At 33.9% G+C, this 25028-nt stretch overlaps 1 protein-coding gene across 3 annotated transcripts in view; it reads right to left on the reverse strand.

Moving 5' to 3' along the window:
- The window catches only part of LOC125661172 (multiple epidermal growth factor-like domains protein 11), a 56650-nt gene that overhangs the window by 17345 nt on the left and 14277 nt on the right, over window positions 1-25028 (reverse strand). For all 3 annotated transcript variants that reach the window (XM_056147162.1, XM_056147164.1, XM_056147163.1), the window contains exons 5-8: window positions 21843-21992; window positions 9859-9996; window positions 7209-7349; window positions 6021-6158 (exon numbers count right to left, since the gene is read on the reverse strand). In XM_056147162.1, coding sequence (XP_056003137.1) covers window positions 6021-6158; window positions 7209-7349; window positions 9859-9996; window positions 21843-21992 — 567 coding nt within the window. The remainder of the gene's footprint in view (window positions 1-6020; window positions 6159-7208; window positions 7350-9858; window positions 9997-21842; window positions 21993-25028) is intronic.

Consider the following 25028-nt stretch of genomic DNA (forward strand, 5'->3'; position numbering starts at 1 on the left):
CATTACCACGACAATAAACTCTTAATGTTACAGTTTAAGTTTGTGGAACTTCACCTTAAGAGCTTGTCTACGAGAAAACCATGTCAATATATAAAAATGAAGGAAATGGTGGTCATCAATATCATTTCTAATCATTTATATCATTGGAGTTTATGGTTGGAATAATTATAATTTGAGGTCAATTTATTGATAGGTCGTTTCTATTTTAGTAACAGTGCATTCTGTATTTACACATGGATTAGTCTTTGAACACAAGAAAAATCCTTAAATATTACGGTTTTGTTTTTTCAAAAATGCAAATCAATTCTGAAGGCTTATGAAAAGAATGGATTTTTTATGATATTTCCATGTAAACCACTTATGGAGAAATCATGTTTGACATCATAAGTGTCCATATAGAGATTACATGAAGCCTGCAATTTGGCATTGTGCCAAACTTTTTTCATTTTGTGTTATATGGTCAATTTTGAAATAGGTGTTGCTGCAAAACTAACGCTTAAATTTCTTTAAAAGTGTATAATACTTTGATATCAAATCCTTGTCTGTAAAATATAAAAAAAATTGTACTTTGAACTTTTGGCAGTTCATTTGCAATTGAAATTTGAAAACTGACAAAAATGAATGTTTTTAAGCATTTAAAATTATCTTTTAAAGGATTAAAGATTTAAAATTTGTGATATTACATGCATAAATTGTTTGGAAATTTAATTTTATTTATAGATTTATCATTTTCTAATAAATAAATCCCAGTAATCTACTATTTTATATGAAAAGGGGGGTCTTTTAATGAAATATATCTGTTGCTGGAATTACCTCCCCTTTGATGCACTCTTCATACGTAGAAGGTACAGAATGATAGCAATATTATGGAATGTTATGACTCCAACTTGAAATGTGATTTGATAATTTGTACATCGTGTTGATGTGATATCAGTGAAAGACATAACAGTATCTGCGAATGTAATCCAGAAATTTCTAAATATTGGCAGGGTTTAAAAAGTATCCGGTTTTCGTCCTGTTATACTGCAAACTAGTACCAGTGGTCAGGCATCTTGTCATTGAAGAATTGAAAGCATTCTTTCCTTGATAATTCATGCATTAACCGAGAATGCTTAGATGTTATATGGAGGAAATCAAAGAAAATATGCATCTATAGTCAGTCCCGATGGAGCATGTGAGGATCTAGTGCACCCCCTCCCCGAATTTGCAAAATGTATTTACCATCATGATTGATGACAAAAATGTGCTATTAGTTTACATATATGCACTAAGTAATGAGGACAGGACAAAATAAGAAAAGTGTGAAATAAAAATGCATAAAGTGAACTCAAAGAATGTATAATGTAACAGTTTTGCTCGGTGTCTTTCTTCTTCAGTGCTCAATGTAACAACATGACATACGTGATGCTTAATCATAGGTTACGATTCAACATGCGAAAATTTACACCTTTCTCTATTTTACCAACAACAAATATATAGATATTGTAAACTGATATGGTATTACGTATATGTATATGCTAATGTAGTTTTTTAAAGTCATTGATGTATGTAGAGTTTGGATCGTCACTATACTTTGTTCATAATGAGAAATTGATCGGGAAAAAAATTGGAAAAATCATTTATCTGACAGGGAAACCGAAGATTATTTCGATCAGGTCTCTTTAGCTAAATCAGCCCCCCCCCTCTACTTTTTTTTATGGCAATCAATAAACAATTGAAATGGAAGCTTGAACTGATGAATTAAATCCTTGGACCCCCCCCCCCCCCATTATTATCATTATAAAGGATTTTGAGCTTCGGGTTGTGTTAAAAGTAATTTTTAGAGAGGTTGGAGGTTCTATAAAAAAAAATTGCCACCCACCCACACCCTCCGCCCTGGTGATGAGTGCCAACTACGGGGCCTCTCCACCTACACTGTACGTGTTTAGACAGGACTATACAAGCCGGGTCAGGTATAAACAATACATTTCATTACAAATTATATTACAAGCGAACTTCTTTACTTTTGTGCGAATTCGGACGTTATTTTTATCTGACTTTCATCTTCGGTGCAATTTATGCGATTACTGTCAGTTGGTATTTAAGCTATATTTTATTTGTACGTGTAATGGTGTTAGGAGTGGAGTGCGAATGCAAAGAATATTTCTGTATTTAGATATATTCAACATTATTGATTATTTTATGATTTTAACAAGATCATTCACTATCTAAGAGCATTTTACCATTACCTCTCAATATAATGTTTATAATCATTAATTTCCAGTATTGAATATGGCTGCTTCGAACCCTTTCGCATGGATTTAGAATGTAGAATAATACGCTACATGTAAGAATAAAAAACAAAGAAAGACAAGTACAGAATATGCACCTTCCTTTTACCTCACAGGGGCGACTATCCGGAGATATACATGTATTGTACTGACCCCAGTGTTGCATCGGCGCTACTTTAAGGAAACATTTTAACATGGGTTATATTTTCTAAACCAAGGGGGTAGGGTTTTGATATATCCCTTATTGATTCCCCATGAAGAGACCTTTGATGTGGTACCTTGTGACCTTGACCTATTTTTAAAAAAAAAACAACTTCAACCTGGGCTATGTCTTTTGAACCAATAGGAATGAGGCTTTGATATTTTACATATATAGATACCTCATGAAGAGACCTTTGTTTTGGTTTGACCTAACGACCTTTGCATTGAACTGTGACGTACTGTTCAAAAACTTTATCTTGGTTATATCTTTTGAACCAAGAGTGATAGATCTTTGATGTTTCAAACATAAATGCCATTTCTTTTGTTACCAGAACTGTCAACGTCGACCTTGGACTTTGACCTGTTTTTCAAAAAACTTTTAACCTTTTGAACAAACGGTTAGGTACAGTCATTTGACAACTCTTGTTTATATGTACATATTAAGCATGTTATTTAATTGTTTAAGGGTTGCTGCTCAATTTTTTTTCTGGGTACTTCATTTGTTAAAGTTTGATGACATCTAAAAATTCCTAACCACAAAGTACTTTTTATCTAATATATTGTACCTGACAACTTCATATGACGTGTTAACTGTCCCGAGGAAAAGATAAAGATTTGGGGTATTATACTGTGGATATTTATTAAGTTCTGTCTTCATACAAGTTTTACCTTTGAACTTAAAGCACGTCAGTCTTTAAATTGGTCTAAATGTTACTATGGCAACAATTTTATTTGTTTTAGAATATCAATATTGTGACTCTCATACAACTTTTCAAAAGTTACATTGCTATCTGGCTTAGTATTTGCAATTAAGTATGATTATTTCAGAATGTGTTCAATAACCAGTCAGATTAAAAAAAAAATAGATTTATCCTTATTGTATCCATGGGAAAAGCAATTTATGAAGAAATATGATCCAATTGCTTGTGGTATATTTAAGTCTCTGTAGGACCACAATGTAAACTAGTCATTTGTATTAATCGTGCTATCCTGTCTAAATAAAGAATTTATTATGTATAGCATAATATAAATTGGCATGAAATTTGTTTTTAAAAATTGCATTTTAAAAGTACACAAATATCAATTTTGTTAAATTACAACTATTCATACGATGCATATTATTTTTTTAGAAACGTTATTTTTTTTTCAAATTTTGCAATTTGTCACCATGGCAACCAGGACCCATAGCTACAAAAAATGATTGATACATACTTCTGGTCATCTGATGTGAAATCATAAAATTATATAAGACTTAATAAGATAACAAGGACCATGCATGGCAAACAGGTTTAGGTGGCTACCAGAATAAAAGCTCTACAAGCAGGAAAAAATGCCTAACTTGAAGTTTTAATATATTTACTATAATCGAGAGTCCAAAGACAGATTTTTGATATATCGTAAATATACTTCTTCTCTATAAGATGAAAGTAATTTTGAATAAATCAAAGCGTTACTTTTTGACTACTAGTTGATTTAAAAGTTATCATTTTCTGCAATTTATCAAAATCTGAAATCGTGCCAAATTTGTGACCTTTGTGCACTTAAACATAAGTGAAATGTTAGATTCCCACTAAACAATATGAATATGCATATCCAGTTGTTTTATAAACTGTGTCAATTTATAAAAATCCATTTTCAATAACCTGTTAGAATTTTAAGATAGAAAGGGTAAAATATACATAATTTTACCCTTTTGTCAGAACAAAAGTGCTATTTTTAGTAACATGGCTGCAAATCCCTATCCAATGACTACACCCCCGAAAAAAAATATGCCAAAGTATTTGATATTGATGTACTTTATTACACTCAAAATATGTTGTTGGTCCGACAACCTTGCTTCCATCACATTTTGCATGGTTTTCTCGTAGACAAGCTCTTAAGCAGCTGTTACATCTCAGTATGAATGAAAAATTATCAGAGAAATAAAACAAATAAAAAAAACCAAATCAAAAAACCGCTTGTACGCTATCCTAATATTTTATATTTTAAGTTCGTCCTACACGATTAGCGTATATATCATATGTACACCCCAAAACGCAGCTACGTGTTTAAATCAGACAGTTCGGTACGACTACTAATTAACATTTTACCTTAGTTAATTAATTCGATCCACGTTTAAATCGGAGCACTTGGGTATCACATAACAAACAGGTCGTGTCCCTGATCGGATGTGTTTTATACTTAAACAGAAATAACCTACACGTGTTGAGATAAGTTATATACAGCTGTAGCTAGTGCAGTGTGGAAATAGTGTGACGGTTGTTCTTTGTAGAGATTATTTTCCCACAGGTATTTATCGTTTTCTTAGAAAGATAATATTCTAGATAAACGTAATCGAATTGATTAAAATTGAAATTCTACATATATCACCAGTTTAGACGGACTTTGTTTTCGGCTTTATCTCTTTTGGATTTTTTGGGTACCGCAATGCAATGTTCTCATCTTTAAAGTTAGTCGGAGCATACAGTTTGACATGAACATTCATTTTCAAGATTTCAAAACTGCAAGTACTACTAAACCTCCTAGATGCCATATCTGATTTCCCAGTACATTAAGATAGGATACAAATCTTTAATAATTGGGAAAGTGTTACATGCATATGTAATGGGCATATATTCTTGATGTCACCCAACTGTATCGATGCTGCATAGAATGTTCTGCGCACGATTAATTTATAAACCCGGATAGGGTACTGGCAATTATGTTGATTATTCGGGTGTTTTAAACGTCTGGTTTGTCTGCTTTGCAGTCGGGATTTTGCTTTTCCGATTTACCATAACATAATATGAACTCTACTCATACAAACACTCACATCCATATACATTCGAGAAAAGGAATTAAAATGATTTACAAAAGTTGCACTATTATATATGGTGACACAAAAATAGCTGTAACTTTGGAACATTGTTTTCAAATAGACACTTCCACTTTCACCATCGTTTTTACAAGATTTAATGCTATATAATTTGTCTCTAAAGAATGATAATTGTCAAGGTGTGATAAAACACCGTGCATCGATGAAAACAATTAGGATGTGTTATAAAGTTATGACCATTCCGATGCCATATTGTTCGTATCGAGATCGAAAAGATGCAGACGGAGTAAGTTTTCCGTTACAACAATTCTAGTAGAGATTAATCATCTATACTAATATGAAGTTCTGGAATCCTCAACTTTACGTCAATATTAGGTTGTAAGATTTCAAATGGCAGCACGTAACATGTCCTGAAATGATTCTATGATAAAAGTATATTTCACGATTTCATAAATACAGCAATTGTATGGATTCTGTGTATACAGCTGGTATTACCTATGGGGGAGGTTTGACCTCGCATGTTCATGATAGGGATATGGCCAATAATAAAGACAATTTTATTATAAACAATGGATATTCATTCCGCGCTTACGATGTTTTTCTTTCTCAAAACTGTAACATGTAAAACTTATACGGCATTGTGCATACGCGTGTTGGAATAAAAGTGTGCAAGACTGATTTATGAAAAGTGTAACACTTCCTGAACTTTCTATTTTGTATTGTATTTTACATACTTGTAGCGCACTTCCCCCCTCTATATCCAGGTTCACATGAGTCAGGACAGGTTCCGTTTATGTGATGACAGGGTTTGCTCTTTCTGCAATGGCCACACGTTTCTTTACATTTTCTACCGTAGTGTGGAGGCTGACATGCTGATGAAATGATGAGAAATCAGAAAACGAGGTCTTTGCAAGATATGTTGATAAATGTTCGATCGATAGAGTTTGTTAATTGCAATTGAAAGATTAACAAAACAGGATTAGAATGATTTAACTACATGAAGGATACACTATACAATGGATAAAAACGGATTTCCTAAGTCAAACCTGAGGTTGCATAATCAAATATTTTAGGTGATGTTCAACATAATCACTATACCGATAAATAGGATTTTCAGAGAATTTAATTGTTTATTATCATTTCTCTTAGTTTGGTAAATGGTTTTAAAATTGCTAGAGTATGACCCCCCTCCTCGACAGCCGGAAATTCATACATTCAATATAAATCAAAATGTAAGGTACATAAATGTTATTTCCCTTTGATAAAAAATAAATAAAAGGTCTGATTCAAACCTTAAATTTTTTTCTTAATATTCTCAAACAGCTATATTTTTTAATAAAATTGAAATTAGCATCATTTTCTTATACTTTAAATATTTTAATTCAGAATAAGAAATTCATAACTTCAGTCTAAAAACAATTTATTTGAGATGTTTAAATCAAATTTCTTTAAGAATTTTTAAGATATACTCTTTTAGTTAAAAATGAAAGTCCATAAGTAGAAAAAATCCTGTAACTTGAAGAAAAAAATGTTCAGTCAATATGAGAATACCAGGTGCACATCTTCATAATGGTGAGTAATGGGTGTACAAATTATCAGAAAAATCCATGCATTAGTTTCATAGGACATGCCCGGACAAAATCATGTCTACAGACAGACGGACAGACAGACGGACATGGCATTCCAATATATGCGGGGTATAATTATCAAATTGAATGGTAAATACTTTCTTTTCTTCTTATTAAATGCGAGTTGTATCTATTTAATTAGTTTTCAATTCTTTAAGAAGAAAAAATCACCTGATTAACGTCATGTTTTTAAAATTCGGATTAACTATGACATCATTCGGGTAGTTAATCAAAACTGTAATTATCCCAAAGCGAAAGCATTATTTTTTTTCTCTGAATATCGTTATACTTTACTTTCATTGCAGTAGGAATTTGTCCATCCATCCATACACCCTTTTGGACAAACACCGTCTGTGTTTCTACACGGTAAACTTCCAACGCAGTGACCACTACATTTTTTTCTACAGTTCCTTCCGAAACTACCCTTAGCACATTCTGAAAACAAATGACAACTAGACCTTTTTGAGTTGAAACAATTATACATGAATATATTTTTAGAAAGCATACATAGCCAACCAGATTAAGGCAAATAGTATACCCCTATCTTGTCTGCTTCTGAATCTGCCTGACGTTAGATTCAGCAGAACCGTGTATAGTTTATCGCGGGTACGAGTCATTGGAAGGGCACAGTCAGTGACACCCTAGCATTTTAAAATGTTTTCATTCAATCATTTCTTATCCTACATCCAAAAGTACCCTTAACGCACTGTCAAGTAAAATATATTTTAGATATATTAATTTGAGTTGAAATAGTTATACATGAAAAAATTATCAAAACACAAAGGGTACTAATTTTATGCAATCCAACATATTATATGAAGTACAATATATACGAAGAAACCCTTCTCAGTCATAGGTGTGATCTACTTTGGCTCTGTTTCTTCGTCTGTTTTACGCCAGATTCAGCTAACCTCGCTGTATAGGCTTTGTACAATTAAGAATAACTGTCACAGAATCTACGTTTCCCCACTTCCTGTATATTCATAATACACATTCGTGGCCTCTATGTATCAATACGATTTTAAATTATTCCCTGCTTTCAACAATCAGTAATTTTGGCACCGGGAATATTTAGTGGGTTTTTTTTTAATATAAAAAGTAGTTTAAGATCTTAGAGCTTTATTAAGTCTACCAAAACGAGGTTTGGAGGCTTATTGTTTTGCTCGGTTCTTATTTTTCTTCCGTTTCTTCTTTTTTTCTCACCTAAGACTGTCCTACACGGTTCTCCGTAACCACTGGATGAAAAGAATAGATATTGAAGTATATGATAGGCCACTGCATCTAGAAGTGCAGAAATGTTTTTGTTGTCAGATTGAAGGGGGTTGGGGTACATTTTAGGCGGATCAGATGGGGTGGGGTTTAACATAGAACTTTATGGGGGGAAAATAATTCCAAAATTCAACAGATATAACTTGACAAATATGATAGATAGAGTTTTTGGGTCTTTAGAAATGAATGGATAATGACAAGGCCTATACATCAGTACCAAGGTCAAGGGATTCCAGTGACCTTGACCTCTGACCATGAACATATAATTTGGTATAGCTATGAAAACAGCACTAATAGTGACAGGATATTCTGAAATGACAAGAGGATGACAGAATCTACAAACTAGAGTTAAGTGACTCTTGTGACCTTGACCTTAGAATATAAACTGATATTACTTAAGAACCACGTCTGACAGACATATAGGGTCTTCAGAAATGATGAAAGGGTTATGAGATCTACAAATTGGTCTCAAGGTAAAGTGATTCAGGTGACCTTGACCTTGATCATACAAAATCATATAATTTTAGAATTGGAATTGATAGAGGCATGACATCTTCAGGAATGATAAGAACAAATCTACAAACTAGTGTCAAGGTCAAGTGACTCCAGTGATCTTTACCTTAGAACATAAAAATGGTATTACCTAAGAACCAGGTCTGTTAGACATATGGGATCTTCAGAAATGATGAAATTATGACAAGATTTACAAATTTGTCATGGTCAAGTGACTCCAGTGACCTTGACCATACAAACTCATATAATTTTAAAACTGAAATTGATAGAGACATTGGATCTTCAAAAATGATGAAAGGATGGTATCTACAAATCAGTAGGAATGTCAAGTGACTCCAGTGACCTTGACTTCTGACCTTAGATAATGAATTTGGTATTACTTTCAGAACTAGGTCTGATAAAGAGATGTGATCTTCAGAAATACTATAATGATGATGGGATCTACAAATTGGTATCAAAGTCAAGTTACCTTGACCTCTCGCCCCAAACATAAGTATGATATAACTTTAGAACTGAGACTGATAGAGCCATGTAATCTTCAGAAATGAAAAAAGGTGTAGTGACCTACAAATTAATATCCCCATTGACCTTGATTATAAAAACTTGCATAACTTTAGAACCAGGACTGATAGAGACATGGATTATCAAAACTGATAAGAGGATGCTGAGACCTACAAACTAGTATGAAGGTCAAGTGACACCAGTTTTACTGAAGAAAAAACAGGGATTTTTTGAAGACTTTCAAATCGAAGGCTTAGTGATAAAAAAATGTTTAAATGAAGTAAAAATGAGAATGGATTTTGTCAAGGGTGAAAAATAGTGATACTAAAAAAGCCACTTTTATACACTCAATATTTCGTTTGGGAGACTTTATAATCGGTAGATTATAATCATGTCTCGTTATATGTAAGGATTTCATGTAACAAGTGTATTACTTATACCAGAACGATTTTTGACGTTCATATTTTTCGTGCATTTACATCATCCGCCAAAAATTCACTATTTTCAGCGCAAAACTTATCTGATGTACGATTCCATGTATAATGAAAAGTGAATAAGACCAATAATGTGTGCAATATACTTGTAAACTTAAGCGCGAGAAATGTAGCTCTTATAGGACTTTGTAATATGTATTTTCTGTTTTGCTGTGTCTTTTACACACCTCTTTTACATTTCGGTCCTTTATATCCAGGTTCACATGATCCAGGGCAGGATCCGTTGATGATATCACAGCGTTCCTTGCCTCCGCAATGGCCACATCTTTCTGAACAATTTCTACCGTAATATGAAAACTGGCATCCTGAAGAAATATGAAATGCAAATTGCAATCTATAGAATATAGTTTGATGAAACAACAAGTTCATAGGCATTATCCGACACCTGAGTATTAGTTAAAGTATCAATAATCCCAAGGGCTATGAAATCTAGAATGATTTGAATGTTATGCATTTATACGCTAAACTCTATGTGTGTGATCCTGTATTACAGGCTACAATAATAGGAAAAACGTCAATAATTATATATACGATCACAGATAAGAAATAATGGATGAAATTGACTGCCTGATTGAGAAAGCTTAAGCTGACCTCTACAACTAACAATGAAAAATAAGTGAGACATTTGACATGCCGATTGATAACAAAGTGACTGGGAATAACAAATGAACTTTATCCAAACATCAAAATTTCAAGAGTACGTTTTAAAGATAACTGGATACATCCCCCTCCCCCCCCCAAAAAAAAAAACCACACAGAGGTATCACGATATAACTTGAATTAGTTCGTAATTATGCTGCTGAATCGATGAGAGCTATATATGATTGAATATCTGCTTTCTTCTAATTAATGAATTCAGGAACATAATCAATATGTTATCAACAATTCAATTAATGCACACAATAATTCAGAATTGAAGATATTATTGATTATATTTGAAGAGATCTTTAATTGAATTGTTACACTCATCAAATAAATTGATAATATCTTTCAAATAATTAAAGATATCTTCAATAATTTGAGTGCTCTGCGTCTATTGCTGACAAGAGTTGTATTAATATTCGTGAATATATGATATGTTATTTTCCTGAGAGTTTATTCACACTAACTCAAAATCTTGCTTTAATGTAAAATTGAGATACATGACAACAAACACTGTAAACAGAAACCGGGCATTGCTTGAAATTACTTTAAGAAAAGGAGCATGGCCAGTGGTATTCTCTTTAGAAAAGTGGACTGGTATAGCCTACATGGATCCACGAATGTAGGTTATGTGCCTGTCCACTTTTCTAAAGAGAGTACCACTGAGAATAAATGATAAAGAACATTGAAACTATCATCTTCGCAAGCCAAGGGTGACGCTTTAAGGTGTTTCTCTTTTCACGCCTTGACTAGCGAAGATGTGAAAATATTGGATTGTCACACGAGTTCCAATTTACAATTTTTCATGAATCAACACCTCTAGAAATGAACCAGAGTACCCAAAGGAAACCCACGTGTCCCATAGGGTGATAATATCCACTGCTGATTATAGGGCTCGATTCGCAGCTCGGTAACAAGCGAGAGCGCTACCCGGACACCCATACGTTAAATGAAAACGTCTGCAATAATTGGAAGAAACATACAAGACATCCGATCAATGCATTCTGGTAGAAATATGGCAATGATCATATGGAGGTACGCTACATGCAGTTAATTGTATGCTATTAACTCAGACTTTTCATTGAATTTGCTTTTACCAACTTTCGGCCATCAAAATTGAAAATGTACGACTACCTGAAAGAAACGATAGGATTCTCCGATGGGACTATAATGTGCCACTAAAAAGTTGTGTATTTAAACCATAGATGATTTTTGAAGTTATGGGGCTATTACTTTTAGGGGTAAATGAATTTTGAACGAGTATGGGCAAAGTTTTCCCAAGGAATTTGACATTTTTGCATACGTCATCATGCGGGAGTTAGAAACCTTGTTCTGTTATTCTGTTGTGAGAGTATTTTTTAAAAAGGGCTTATTTTGAGTTATTTTGACTTTATGGGTATGAAAGACGTTATTGACATGCGTTGCAAATGTTTTCAACATAAAAAACAATTAAATCAATTCATGTAACTAATTCGGAAGGGGGGGGGGGCTGAACCCAAGCACCTGTGCTTTCATTCACCTTTTCGAACCTCCAGATATGTCTATATAGTACGTGATACACAACACATAAAGTTGACTCTATATAAATTGTTATTTGAAAGGAACTGAATGTCATGGATCATCAGGAAACAACATATTCATTTCTAGAAATGAAAAAAGGAGGATATCTAAGATTAGTTTGAAAACAAGTAGTGGCAATGACACAATTATGTGTACTTAAACGATTAAACAAAATGTTTTCTCAATTTAGAATTTTACAAGGTAAAAAAAACCGTCAACTTAGTAAGTGTTTGTAAAAATGCATATCTTGTAAAATAAATCATCAAAGTATATCAATTTGCACATGTTTTTAAATATATATATATATAATTCAATAAGAAAAGCAGGAAAATATACAGTTCCAAAATATATTTAAATCACTAGCGCTTTCTGGATTTTAACATCCATCCTCAGGTGAATACAAATTAATAATGAATACAATGTTGTTTATTTTAGAGACGTCTATTGTGACGTCATGACGTCATGATAGTCTTTGTGAGGAGGGAATAGATACATGACGCCATAATACAAAAGTTCGGGAAAGATGGCTTGGACAAAATAAGCACGAACATTTACATGATAAAAGTTGATGAATTAAGAGGTTTAACAATCAGAATTTTTCATATATGCATTGATTAAAGTTTGTTTAGTTTAGGAGAAAACAGTTTAATGAAATACTAGCAAGTCTCATGGACGTTGATTCTGTTTTAAGTTTATAAAATGGAAATACGCTGTAGTTGCGTCTAGCACAGGTGTCAAAGTGTTCGCTGCATGGGGTATTTCTTGTACTAGGATCGTTAATTTGTTGGCGATGGACACGCATCCTCGCTGTTAGTTGTGTTCCAGTTTGTCCAATATATTCCTCGCAACACCCGTTGCAAATAATGCAGTATAGTAAGTTTTTCGACTTGCATGACATGTTATCATTTACAGTAAAATATTTTCCGCATTTAAAAGTAATAGAAGGTCCTGTTTTTAGGAAGGGACATGTACCACACCTTGAGTCACCACATGTAGAAACTGCGTATTTTTCAGGCGTTGAATTGAATTTGGCTTTTGTTAATAATTTTTTCAAGTTGGATGGTTGTCTTTGGCTGTGAAGTAGGTCGGATTTGGGAATAATTTTTTGAAGTTTTAAATCACGCTCGATAACTGTAAAATGCTTCTTAGCTTCCTGAAAGATATTTATATGTTTTGGGTTGTAAGTTGTCATAAATGGTATTAGGAAAGGATCGTGTTCTTTTTCTCTTGTTGTTCTAAGTGTATGCTGTGTAATTTTATTTGCTTCATTTATGGCTGAAAGAATGAGTGTTTCCGGATAATTCTGCGCAGTAAGAAATATTTTCAATTCTGCCAGTCTTTGGTCTTTAGTATTATCATCTTTAACAATAGTGCAAATCCTTCTGGCCAAATTGCACGGGATATTCCTTTTAGTGTGTGTAGGATGACATGATTTGAAATTCAAATATTGGTGTGTGTCCGTCTTTTTGTAAAATATATCAGTTAGGATGTTGGTTTCATGTTTTATCACCTTGATGTCCAAAAAGGGAATCGAAGTATCACTGTATTCCATGGTAAACTGGATATTTGGATTGAGCGTATTCAACAAATTGTGAAACTTGATCAGGTCTTCTTTGGATTTTTCCCAAAATATAAAACAGTCATCTAGATATCTTTTCCATGAATTCCTCAGATTTTGTCCAAGCTCTTGACTCATTTCCTCATCGACTTTTCGATATAACATTTCTTCGAAATATCCCATTACTAAAATGCTGTATGTAGGGGCCATTTTAGTTCCCATAGCTGTTCCTTTGATTTGTTTGTAGAATTCGCCATCAAAATGAAATGTGTTGTTTTCCAAAATGAATTTTATGGAATCTATAATAAATTTCATTGCGAAATTTCTTGGGATAAGTTCCGGGTGTTTTTCTATCCAAAAAGTTATAGCCTCTATTCCAAAGTCATGTGGGATATTTGTATATAAACTCGTTACATCAAACGTCACAAGTAAGGTATTCTGGTCTACAATTTCTGGGAGTTTGTTAAGAAAATCCATACTATCCCGAATGTAGCTAGGAACTTTTTGGCATAGATCCTTTAACAAAATATCTATAAAATCACTGAGTCTGTGTATTGGACATGCAGGTCCAGCCACAATTGGTCGTAGTTTTAGATCCATAGGTTCACTAGTAGTTATGTATGTTTGATTTTGTTCTTCAATAGCGGTCTTGATGTGGTTGCTTTTGTGTATTTTCGGTAGCCCATAGAAATTACTAGTTCTCATTTCAAAGTTTGTTAAATAGTCAAATTCTTTTTCTTTTAACAAGTGTCCGTGTTTTCGGCACATCTGTTTTAAATTCCTCAAAATATTTTTATCGGGATTTTCTGGTAGTTTTACAGAAAAGTTCTTATCCTCTATATATTGAAGCACAAGGGCTTTGTAAAATGCTTTATCCATACAGACTATTGCTCCTCCTTTGTCTGCCTCTTTGAGGATAATTTCAGAGTCATTCTGTAGTTTTTGAAGGGCTTTTCTCTGTATCAAATTCAAATTTTTTTTAACAGTATTTTTGTTACACAGTGATGATTTGGTAGATTTAAGGACATCTATATAGTCATCTAAGGCCTTATTTCGTCCCCTTTGTATTATATATATATATATATATATATATATATATATATATATATATATATATATATTATGAAGAGCGCATATATAGGCAAAGCTTGTTGTCCAGTCCTTTTATGTATCATACATAATAAAATATTGTTTAAATATATTATATAGCAGAAGCAAACAGACAATTGTCAAATCAATTGTTCTATAGAAGAATTGATTTTGACCCCATAAAAAACAATGCTCACGCTATCATCGTTACTCTAGAAAAAAATGAGATGCGATGAAGAAATAAGTCTGAACTCTTTCCCTCTAACGAAAGCACGCCTGGACAATTCTACCTTCTACCAAAATACACAAAGAAGGAATCCCAGGCCGTCCAAATGTCAGCGCTATTGGTCATCCAACTGAGAAAATCTCACAGTTTTTTGGACATGCACCTACGACCTCATGTAGAAACCATATCGTCCTACCTCAAAGACACGACAGATTACATGAACAAAACCCCCAACTTCGAACTTGCCAGAAAACACCCTTCTCGTGACTACGGAAGTTGCAACATAATACACGAACATTCTTCACGATGAAGGCATTGAGACATGCAAAAAAGTCTGGAACAGTAGAAACCACCAAAAACCGTCCACGGACTCCTTGGTTGAACTTCTAGAACATGTACTTAAACGCAATAACTTCACGTTCAATGGGGAACATTACCTCAAAGTAAGTGAGACGGCTATGGGAACTAAAATGGCACCCTCTTATGCTAACATATTCATGGGTGGACTAGAAAAACAACTTTTGCTACAAGTACCCACTAAACCCCTAAGCTAGCTTAGGTTCATCGATGACAAAGAAATCAAATGGGCCGAAGGAAGGGAAAGTTTGACAATTTTGTGTCCTTTGTAAATTCATATCACCATAGTATTAAGTTCACAGTGGATATTTCATATACCACCAATACATTTCTTTGATACAAAAGTCACTCTTAGAAATGGTGAAATTGAATTTGATCTCCATACCAAACCGACCGACGCCCATTTGTATCTAATGCCATCCAGCTGTCACCCACTTCACATTTTCAAGGATGTACTGAAAGGCCTAGCAATTCTAAAGTCTCATTTATGCAAACGAGGTTACAAGCCGCTATCTGTCACTAATGCCATTGATGAGGTTAAAAAAATGACCGGTTTTTACTGTTGCAGTGTAGGGAGAAAACGAAATGCTGTAGAGTACCTCTCTTCACTACTTACCACCCAACATTGAAGGACCTAAACAAAATCCTAAAGAATAACTTCCCTAAACTCTTGGATAATCCTAGATTGGCAAGGGAATTTGGGGAGCCACCATGGCGTCCTTCAGACGACCAAGAAATATCAAGGTGGTAAGGGCCAGATTAGACAACCCCCTACCCAATGGAGACTTTTCATCTTGCTCTGACAAGCGCTGTTTGCTTTGCAAATTTAGCCATGATTCAGAAACGCACCAAAGCTTCACTACAGGCAAAACGTATAAAATATTGGGTCAACTCTCCTGTAAAACGAACAACTGCATATACCTCATCAATTGTAAACGATGTGGACAAGAATATGTTGGGAAACTACAAACATCAGACTTAGGACCAACAACAACCGATCAACCATCAAAACCAAACGCATGACCGAACCCATAGGGGAACACTTCAACAAAGAAGGTCACACTTGGCAAGACATGCAAGTGATTGTTATTGATCATAACCCAATATGGACCGATAAAGAGAGAAAGAACACAAAAAAATCCTGGATGCGTCGTTTGAAATCATTCCGTCCAGGTGGAATGAATAATTTGAATGATTTCACGCGCATGAATCCAGGATAAATCCTCAGTCAAAATCAGTATCCACAGCCTAATCGCCAAAATTCATCCAATAAGATATCTTTTTTTGTATGATTAAATACATACAATTCGTTTCCCTCGTTTCAATGCTCTGACCTTGAGTTCCTTAATTTAGCCATAACGAGGATTCCCAAATTTGCGATTATTGTTTGACATTCAATACTTCCTAATTATGTTAGAACATCATAAGACATCACTACAATTATGAATTTCTCTCTCTCTCTCTCTCTCTCTCTCTCTCTCTCTCTCTCTCTCTCTCTCTCTCATTCTCGTCTCGACCTTGCGGCTTTTATTCTCTTTTTAAAAAGAAAAGGGATGAGGTGATAATAAGAAAAATTGTATTGACCTTGAAGACTATTATATCATTAATATATCATATTGAGACATCTGAACTATGTTAAAACATTATTCCAAATGAACATAAGTTCGAATTCGCATAGTTCTTTATCTTGCGATATTAGAATTTCTAGAATGCGGCTTTCATTCTCTGACCTTGAAAAAAAATATTAGCTTGAAAAAGGTAATACAGTATCTTTTTCCTTAGACTTATCTCCCATTCACCTTTTGGCTTGTTGATTTTATTGTGGGATTTGTGTCTTTTGCTCGACTTTGTTGTTTAATCGTGTTCTTCTGGCAATCATATTATTTTTCGTTGTCAGAACTATTTATCATATCCGAATCATCAATGGTACGGACTACCAAATGTTGTTTTGAACTTAATCACTCCATATCATTATCTTCCCACCATTTTTATTTCATAATCACATTGTTTTGGAAGTTTTCCCACTAAATTTATCTGATTTCTGTAATTTTCAAGAATAATTCTATTTTCACCCCGACCTAACAAACTCTCTACACCATTTGACGTCAGTAAACACGCCTTACAACAAAACCACCATTTTACAGTGTATCATTCTTGTTACCAATGTAGTTTATTGATACTTGTCGTTTTTCGTGGTGTGTGTTATTTTTTTATTCAATATATGTCTCTCGATAAATAATATATATATATATATATATATATATATATATATATATATAAAGTCAAAAAATAAAATCCAATTACTCAAACTTTTATCTATAGCGCTTTCGTCCTGCGGGCTCGTCAGTAGATTTTTAAACAATGTAAACAAGTTCCATTATGACGTCATCCTCGTGACGTTATGTGGGCAACGTCAAACATAATACAGTCATGATTGTGACGTCAGAACATTATACAATGTTAATGTTAGGCACTTTTAAAAATACAGACATATTTAAAATAGTTCAGTCAATAAGTTTTAAGCGCCTCTGAATATTCCTGTACATTAAAGGAGACATTCTATGTAAAATGTACATGTTAAATAACATGAAGTAAAAATATTAACAGTTTAGTTTCGGCTTAAACAGTTTTATGAAATAGTTTTCCTTGGCTCTGCGTAATTGTTCATTTTCCTCTTTTACTTTGTAAAATGGAAAAATATAAAATCTGCCTCCCCCGCACGAATCAAAATGTCCGCTACACGGTGTGTATCTTATTGTAGGATCTCTGATCTGTTGTTTATGTACACGAACACGGTCAGCCAATTTGGTTCCTGTTTGACCTATATAGTTTTCTCCACATGTAGGGCACGTCATACAATAAAGTAGATTTTTAGATTTACACGTCATAGTTGAATTTACATTGAAGATCATTCCGTTCTTGAAAGTTATGGAGTGGCCGGTTTGTATAAATTGGCAAATACCACATCGTGGATCCTCGCATTTGAAGACTGCTGGTTGTTCGGGGTTTGATGTAAATTTGGCTTTAGTGAGAATTTTGTTTTCAAATTTGGTGGTTGACGTCTGCTGTGGAGTATATCCGTGGGCTTGAGGAGGTCAACCACCAAATTTGAAAACAAAATTCTCACTAAAGCCAAATTTACATCAAACCCCGAAAAACCAGCAGTCTTCAAATGCGAGGATCCACGATGTGGTATTTGCCAATTTATACAAACCGGCCACTCCATAACTTTCAAGAACGGAATGATCTTCAATGTAAATTCAACTATGACGTGTAAATCTAAAAATCTACTTTATTGTATGACGTGCCCTACATGTGGAGAAAACTATATAGGTCAAACAGGAACCAAATTGGCTGACCGTGTTCGTGTACATAAACAACAGATCAGAGATCCTACAATAAGAAACACACCGTGTAGTAGACATTTTGATTCGTGCGGGGGAGGCAGTTTTTATATTTTTCCATTTTACAAAGTAAAAGAAGGAAAATGAACAATTACGCAGAGCCAAGGAAAACTATTTCATAAAACTGTTTAAGCCGAAACTAAACTGTTAATATTTTTACTTCATGTTATTTAACATGTACATTTTACATAGAATGTTTCCTTTAATGTACAGGAATATTCAGAGGCGCTTAAAACTTATAGACTGAACTATTTTAAATATGTCTGTATTTTTAAAAGTGCCTAACATTAACATTGTATAATGCTCTGACGTCACAAACATGACTGTATTATGTTTGACGTTGCCCACATAACGTCACGAGGATGACTGACGTCATAATGGAACTTGTTTACATTGTTTAAAAATCTACCGACGAGCCCGCAGGGCGAAAGCACTATAGATAAAAGTTTGAGTAATTGGATTTTATTTTTTGACTTTATTCTACCCCGATACCAAGAAAAAAGAATTTATTGAATATGTATAAATATATATATATATATATATATATATATATATATATATATATATATATATATCCCCACGAGATCAAAGGAAACGATATGAAATGAAAGATCTTGCCATAAGAAATTTATATAACATATGGAATATCAATCTTAAATAGTCCAGGATTTATTGTATAGGTCAGAATTTTATTAAAATTAAAATTCCAGGTTAATTTCATAAGATCACACACCATGGAATCACATGAAAGGTGTTTCTGTAAAGAATGTATGCACAAAATATAAAAGATTTAGCTTAAATAGTTCAAGAGAGTTTTGATGATTTTTCCTAAATATATCGGCACATAAAACTTCGACCCCCTATTGTGACACCATCCTAACCCCTGGGGACCGTGATTTGAACAAACTTGAATCTATTCAATGTAAGGAAGCTTTCATGTAAATTATCACTTTTCTGACCCAGTGGTTCTTGAGAAGATAGCTATATGTTTTCCCTATATATAAATCTAAACTTTGATCCCCTATTGTGTCTCCACTCTAACCCGGGGGACCATGAACTGAAAAAATTAGAATCAACTTTTTATAAGGGAACTTTCAAGTTTTCAACATCTCTGATGCAATGGTTCTTGAGAAGATTCTAAAATATTGCTCCTATATATTCGCACGTAAAACTTTGATTCCCAATTGTGATCCCACCTTACCTCTGGGGGCCATAAATTACGTAAACTTGGATTAAATTTAAATTGTTTGGCCAAATGGCTCTTGAGCGATTTTTAAATGACTCTATTGAATTTTTGGGTGACTACCTTCCCTTTTAAATCCCCTGCCCCTTCATTTGAACAAACTTGAAATCCCTTAACCCAAGGATGCTTTGTGCTACGTTTGGTTAAAATTTGCCTGGCACTTCCGGGGAAGAAGTTGAAAATGTAAAAAAAAAAGTTTACTGACAGACGAAGAGACGGACGCTGGACAAAAAGTGATCAGAAAAACTCACATGAGCTTTCACCTCAGGGAAGCTGAAAGGGGAGAAGCTCTCCAGTTCTACGTGTTTGCATCAGTAGTATATAGAAATTTATAATCTCGATAAAATCAGCTGCATAGAGGGTGGCTGATTTGTTGCTCAAATATCAAGTTAGGCAGAAAAAGTTGTCAAACCATTCTGAATGGCGTATTAAACAATGAAATCTAAATTTATTCATGACAATGGAAAATGAGTATTTTTGTTGAATACAAAAAACGATATCGTTATATATTCTTTTGTTTGCAGCTAGAAATAAACATTTTTTTCATCTTTACGAGAAACAAAATCGTAATGTGAAATAATCGTGGGTAACCCAGATATTTTATAAATTCAATTTTGCGGATTTTGATATTAATGAATTTTGGAATGAACAGGTCCACAATAATTAATTCGTTATAACGAGATAGTTAACTCTTTGTAACGAGATACTAACTCGTTATAACGAGATGATTATTTCGTTATAACAAGATGCTAATTCGCTATAACGAGATACTAATTTGTTATAACGAGATAATTAACTCTTTATAACGAGATAACTAGCTCGTTAAAACAAGATACTAATTCGTTATAACGAGATAGTTAACCCATTATAACAAGATAATTATCACGTTATAACGAGATATTAATTTGTTATAACGGGGTAATTAACTTGGTACTGCAAGATAACGAAATATTAACTCGTTATAACGGGGTGATTAACTCGTAAAAACGAGTTAAGATATTTGTTTACTCTTTCAAAATGAGCCTAACCGGCTTTCGTAGTATTTTCGTTGACTGCACTGTATGATACATCCAGACTGCATCAAAATATTTGGTAATTTTGGTTGAAATCATGTGGTAGATGTTTGATTGTTTGACGTCCATCGAGAATTGTTCACTTATATTGAGACGTTGCCAGTTGTCTGTGAAGTACCACAGATGTAGTGCTTACGACCGCAGTAGTGAGGGTTCTTTTTAACGTGTCAACGCCTGCCGCGACACAGAACCTCCTTTTAAAGGTCATATTCGAAAAACCTGTGAATTTCACTTCTAATTGCCAAGCGTTTGGCGAAGGAGCAATCACACGCTAAGCATATATCTACATTTGTGGTACTTCACCTACAACTGGTAACGTCTCAATATGAGTGAAAAATTCGAAGTAGCAATATGGTTCGGTTTGTCATGCCATTTGTTTTTTACACTCAGAAAAGAGGTAGTTTATACCTATTACCAACACCCTTTGGGATATTGGTGTAAGCGGGAGTATTCTTAGTGAGCATTGCTCACAGTACCTCTTGTTACTTTCTAGATTGTCCTGTTTTTACTTTTAAAAGAAATGAACTGTTAAACTGTTTCACGTGGTACGCATTTACTGATGTACCAATGCTTATTCATTTGCTTTCCAATTTAAAAAAAGATGATTTTTCAACAGATGTTAATAAATAAACATTTTTGATGTTGTACATACTTATGTATACCGAAGTAAGCGTGTTGATTATATAATCTTGTGACTTACATTTACATATTTCACTCTGTTGATGTATATATAATTTATTATCTATTTGATGAGTATTGAGTATTATCTCCTCTCCTTATTATTTTCTTCACGTAGCGACCTGTAACATGATCCATCGGCAAACATACAAATATTATTTTAAATTTAATGAAACAACGTTTAACACACCACTGGTATCATGTCAGATTATTGTCTGGACGTTGATTATCTGGCTTATTGCCTACAACGGCTTGTAAATTGTCTACAACAAAACAGCAACATTGCCTTCACATCAGAATATACAATCTAAAAACGTATACCTTGATCACATTTCCGATCTTTTGTTTGTTTCCATCCTGGTCTACACTCTCGTGAAGGACAAGAACCGTTCACATGATCACATGTAGCCTTTCCTTTACAATGTCCACAGGCATGCCTACAGTTTGGGCCGTAGAATCTTTTCTCACAGGCTACAATGATGAGAGTTTTACATTTAATATTTATTCATCAATGGTTATTTTACAACGGTATCAGGACAACTACCAGCCAACCTCTGTTACGATTAGCCTTGATGTCAGTACATACACACTGTGTTAACAGAAGTAAGTTCAGATTACTTATCATTTTTTTTTTAATTTTGATATGGTTTTAGAAATAAGTAAGATAATTCAGAAGTAAATTCATGTACATGTAATTGTTGAATTATATCATACAATCGATTGCAAAATAGCAATTGTCAGCCAGTGCACGGCCTCCCCATTGATACATACTGTTCATATATTACACGAAAGAACTGTAGAGAACACTCTCCTATTTCTTATAAAGATTTTAAACCCTAGAGTAGGCTAATCACGGATTCTTGGAAACACCAGAGTTGGGATTCCGTCTCTGGGAGTTATAAGCATCACCTGACCTGTCACAGCCGCCTTGAGTCCAATGTCTCGATTCTGATGGTACACAAATTCCAAAACTCCAGTTGTTTGTTTTATGTGATTGAACCATCCTTATAGCTGTAATACGCGAAATCGTAAGTTCGCTATTTGGAGAAATATCGGTAAAGGAGGTTTAAAGTAATTACATGTAATTTTAATTGGGGTCATTTCCAAGAAAAATACACTATACACTAGCAAAGTTGTGTTTTTTTCCAAAAACAAAAATCTTCTGAATACCACTCCTTATTTGAACGAAAGTGAATTTTGGTTTTCTTGGATTCATCTTTGGCAACCTCTTTCATTTTCTGTTGTTTGCATACACTCTCCTTCATTATGGTCAAACTTTGATTTTTAAAACAACATACTTTACAAAGCTTTCCCATTCCCGAGTCTCACAAAACTTTGAAAATACATGTATACAGAGTAAAAATCATAGCCAAACAATCAACAACTTTTAATATTTACTGCAACGTTAATCATTAAATCACATAGTCATACCACGTTTTTTTGAAAGAAAGAAGGTTAGTTGCTGAAATGAATATATTTATTTTTAAAAAATAACATGTATAGCTTATCGTGGGTACGAGTCATTGGGAGGGCATAGACAGTGACTCCCTTGCACGTTAAAGATGTTTTCATTTAATCATTTCTTATCCTACATCCAAAAGTACCCTTAACGCACTCTCAAGTAAAATATATTTTAGATATATTGATTTGAGTTGAAATAGTTATACATGAAAAAATTAATAGAACACAAAGGGTACCAATGTTATACAATCCCACACCTTATATGACGTACACTATATACGAAAAAACCCTGCGTCTGCTTTGTCTGCTCAGTCATATGTGTGGTTTTCTTTGGCTCTGTTTCTCCGTCTGCTTTACGCCAGATTCAGCTAACCTCGCTGTATAGGCTTTGTACAATTAAGAATAACTGTCACATCATCTATGTTTCCCCGCTCCCTGTGTATTCATAATGCACATCCGTGGCCTCTATATATTCATACGATTTTAAATGATTCCCTGCTTTCAACAATCAGTAATTTTGGCACCGGGAATATTAAGTGTTTTTTCTTTAAATATATAAAGTAGTTTAAGATCTTAGAGCTTTATTAAGTCTCCCAGATGAGGTTTTTTTAAGACTTGTTGTTTTTGCTCGGTTCTTATTTGTTTTCCACTTCTTTCTCGCGCCTAAGACTGTCTGACACCGTTCTCCGTAATCAGTGGATGAAAAGAATATATATTCAAGTATATGATAGGTCACTGTATCTAGATGTGCAGAAATGGTTTTGTTTTCAGATTGAAGGGGGTTAGGGTACATTTTAGGGGGATCAAATGGGGTGGGGTTTAACATAGAATGTGGAAAAAATTAATTCCAAAACTCAACAGATATAACTTGACAAATATGATAGATAGAGTCCAGGGGTCTTCAGAAATGAATAGAGAATAAGAAGACGTACCCATTAGTAGCAAGGTCAAGTGATTCCAGTGACCTTTGACCATGAACATATAAATTGGTATAGCTTTGAAAGCAGTACTAATAGTGACATGGAATCTTCAGAAATGGCAAGATGATGACAGGACCTACAAACTAGTATCAATGTCAAGTGACTCTAGTGACCTTGACCGTTGATCTTATGATATAAAACTGGTATTACTTATGAAACACGAGACACAGGGTCTTCAGAAATGATGAAAGGGTGATGAGATCGACAAATTGTATCAAGGTCAAGTGACTCCCGTCACCTTGACCATGCTAACTCGTATAATTTTAGAACTGGAATTGATAGAGACATTGGATCTTCAGAAATGATGAAAGGATGATGATATCTACAAATCAATATGAATGTCAAGTGACTCCAGTGACCTTGACCTCTGGCCTTAGATTATGAATTTGGTATTACTTGAAAAAGAGGTGTTATCTTCAGAAATACTATAAGGATGATTGGATCGACAAATAGGTATCGAGGTCAAGTGACCTTGACCTCCAGCTCTAAACATACGTACGATATAGCGTTAGAACTGAGACTGATAGAGACATGGAATCTTCAGAAATGAAAAAAGGGTGTAGTGACCTACAAACTAATATCCCCATTGATCTTGACCTTTGACCTTGATTATAAAAACTTCTGTAAATTTAGAACCAGGACTGATAGAGACATGGATCATCAGAATTGATACGAAGATGTTGGAACCTACAAACTAGGATGGAAGTCAAGTGACACCAATTTTACTGAAGAAAAACGGGGATTTTTTTTGAAAACTTTCAAATCAAAGCCTTAGTGATAACGATTTTTTTAAATGAAGTAAAAATTGGAAGGAATTTTGTCAAGGGTGAAAATTAGTAGTACTCAGAAAAAGTCACTTTTATACACCCAATACTTCGTTTGGGAGACTTCATAATCGGTAGATTATAATCATGTCTCGTTATTTGTAACAATTTCATGCAACAAGTGTATAATTTATACCAGAAACATTTTTGACGTTCATATTTTTCGCGCATTTACCTCATTCGCCAAAAATTCACTATTTTCAGCGCAAAACTTATCCGATGTACGATTCCATGTATAATGA

This window comes from Ostrea edulis, chromosome 8 (genome assembly GCF_947568905.1).
Source record: "Ostrea edulis chromosome 8, xbOstEdul1.1, whole genome shotgun sequence".
Taxonomy (NCBI): domain Eukaryota; kingdom Metazoa; phylum Mollusca; class Bivalvia; order Ostreida; family Ostreidae; genus Ostrea; species Ostrea edulis.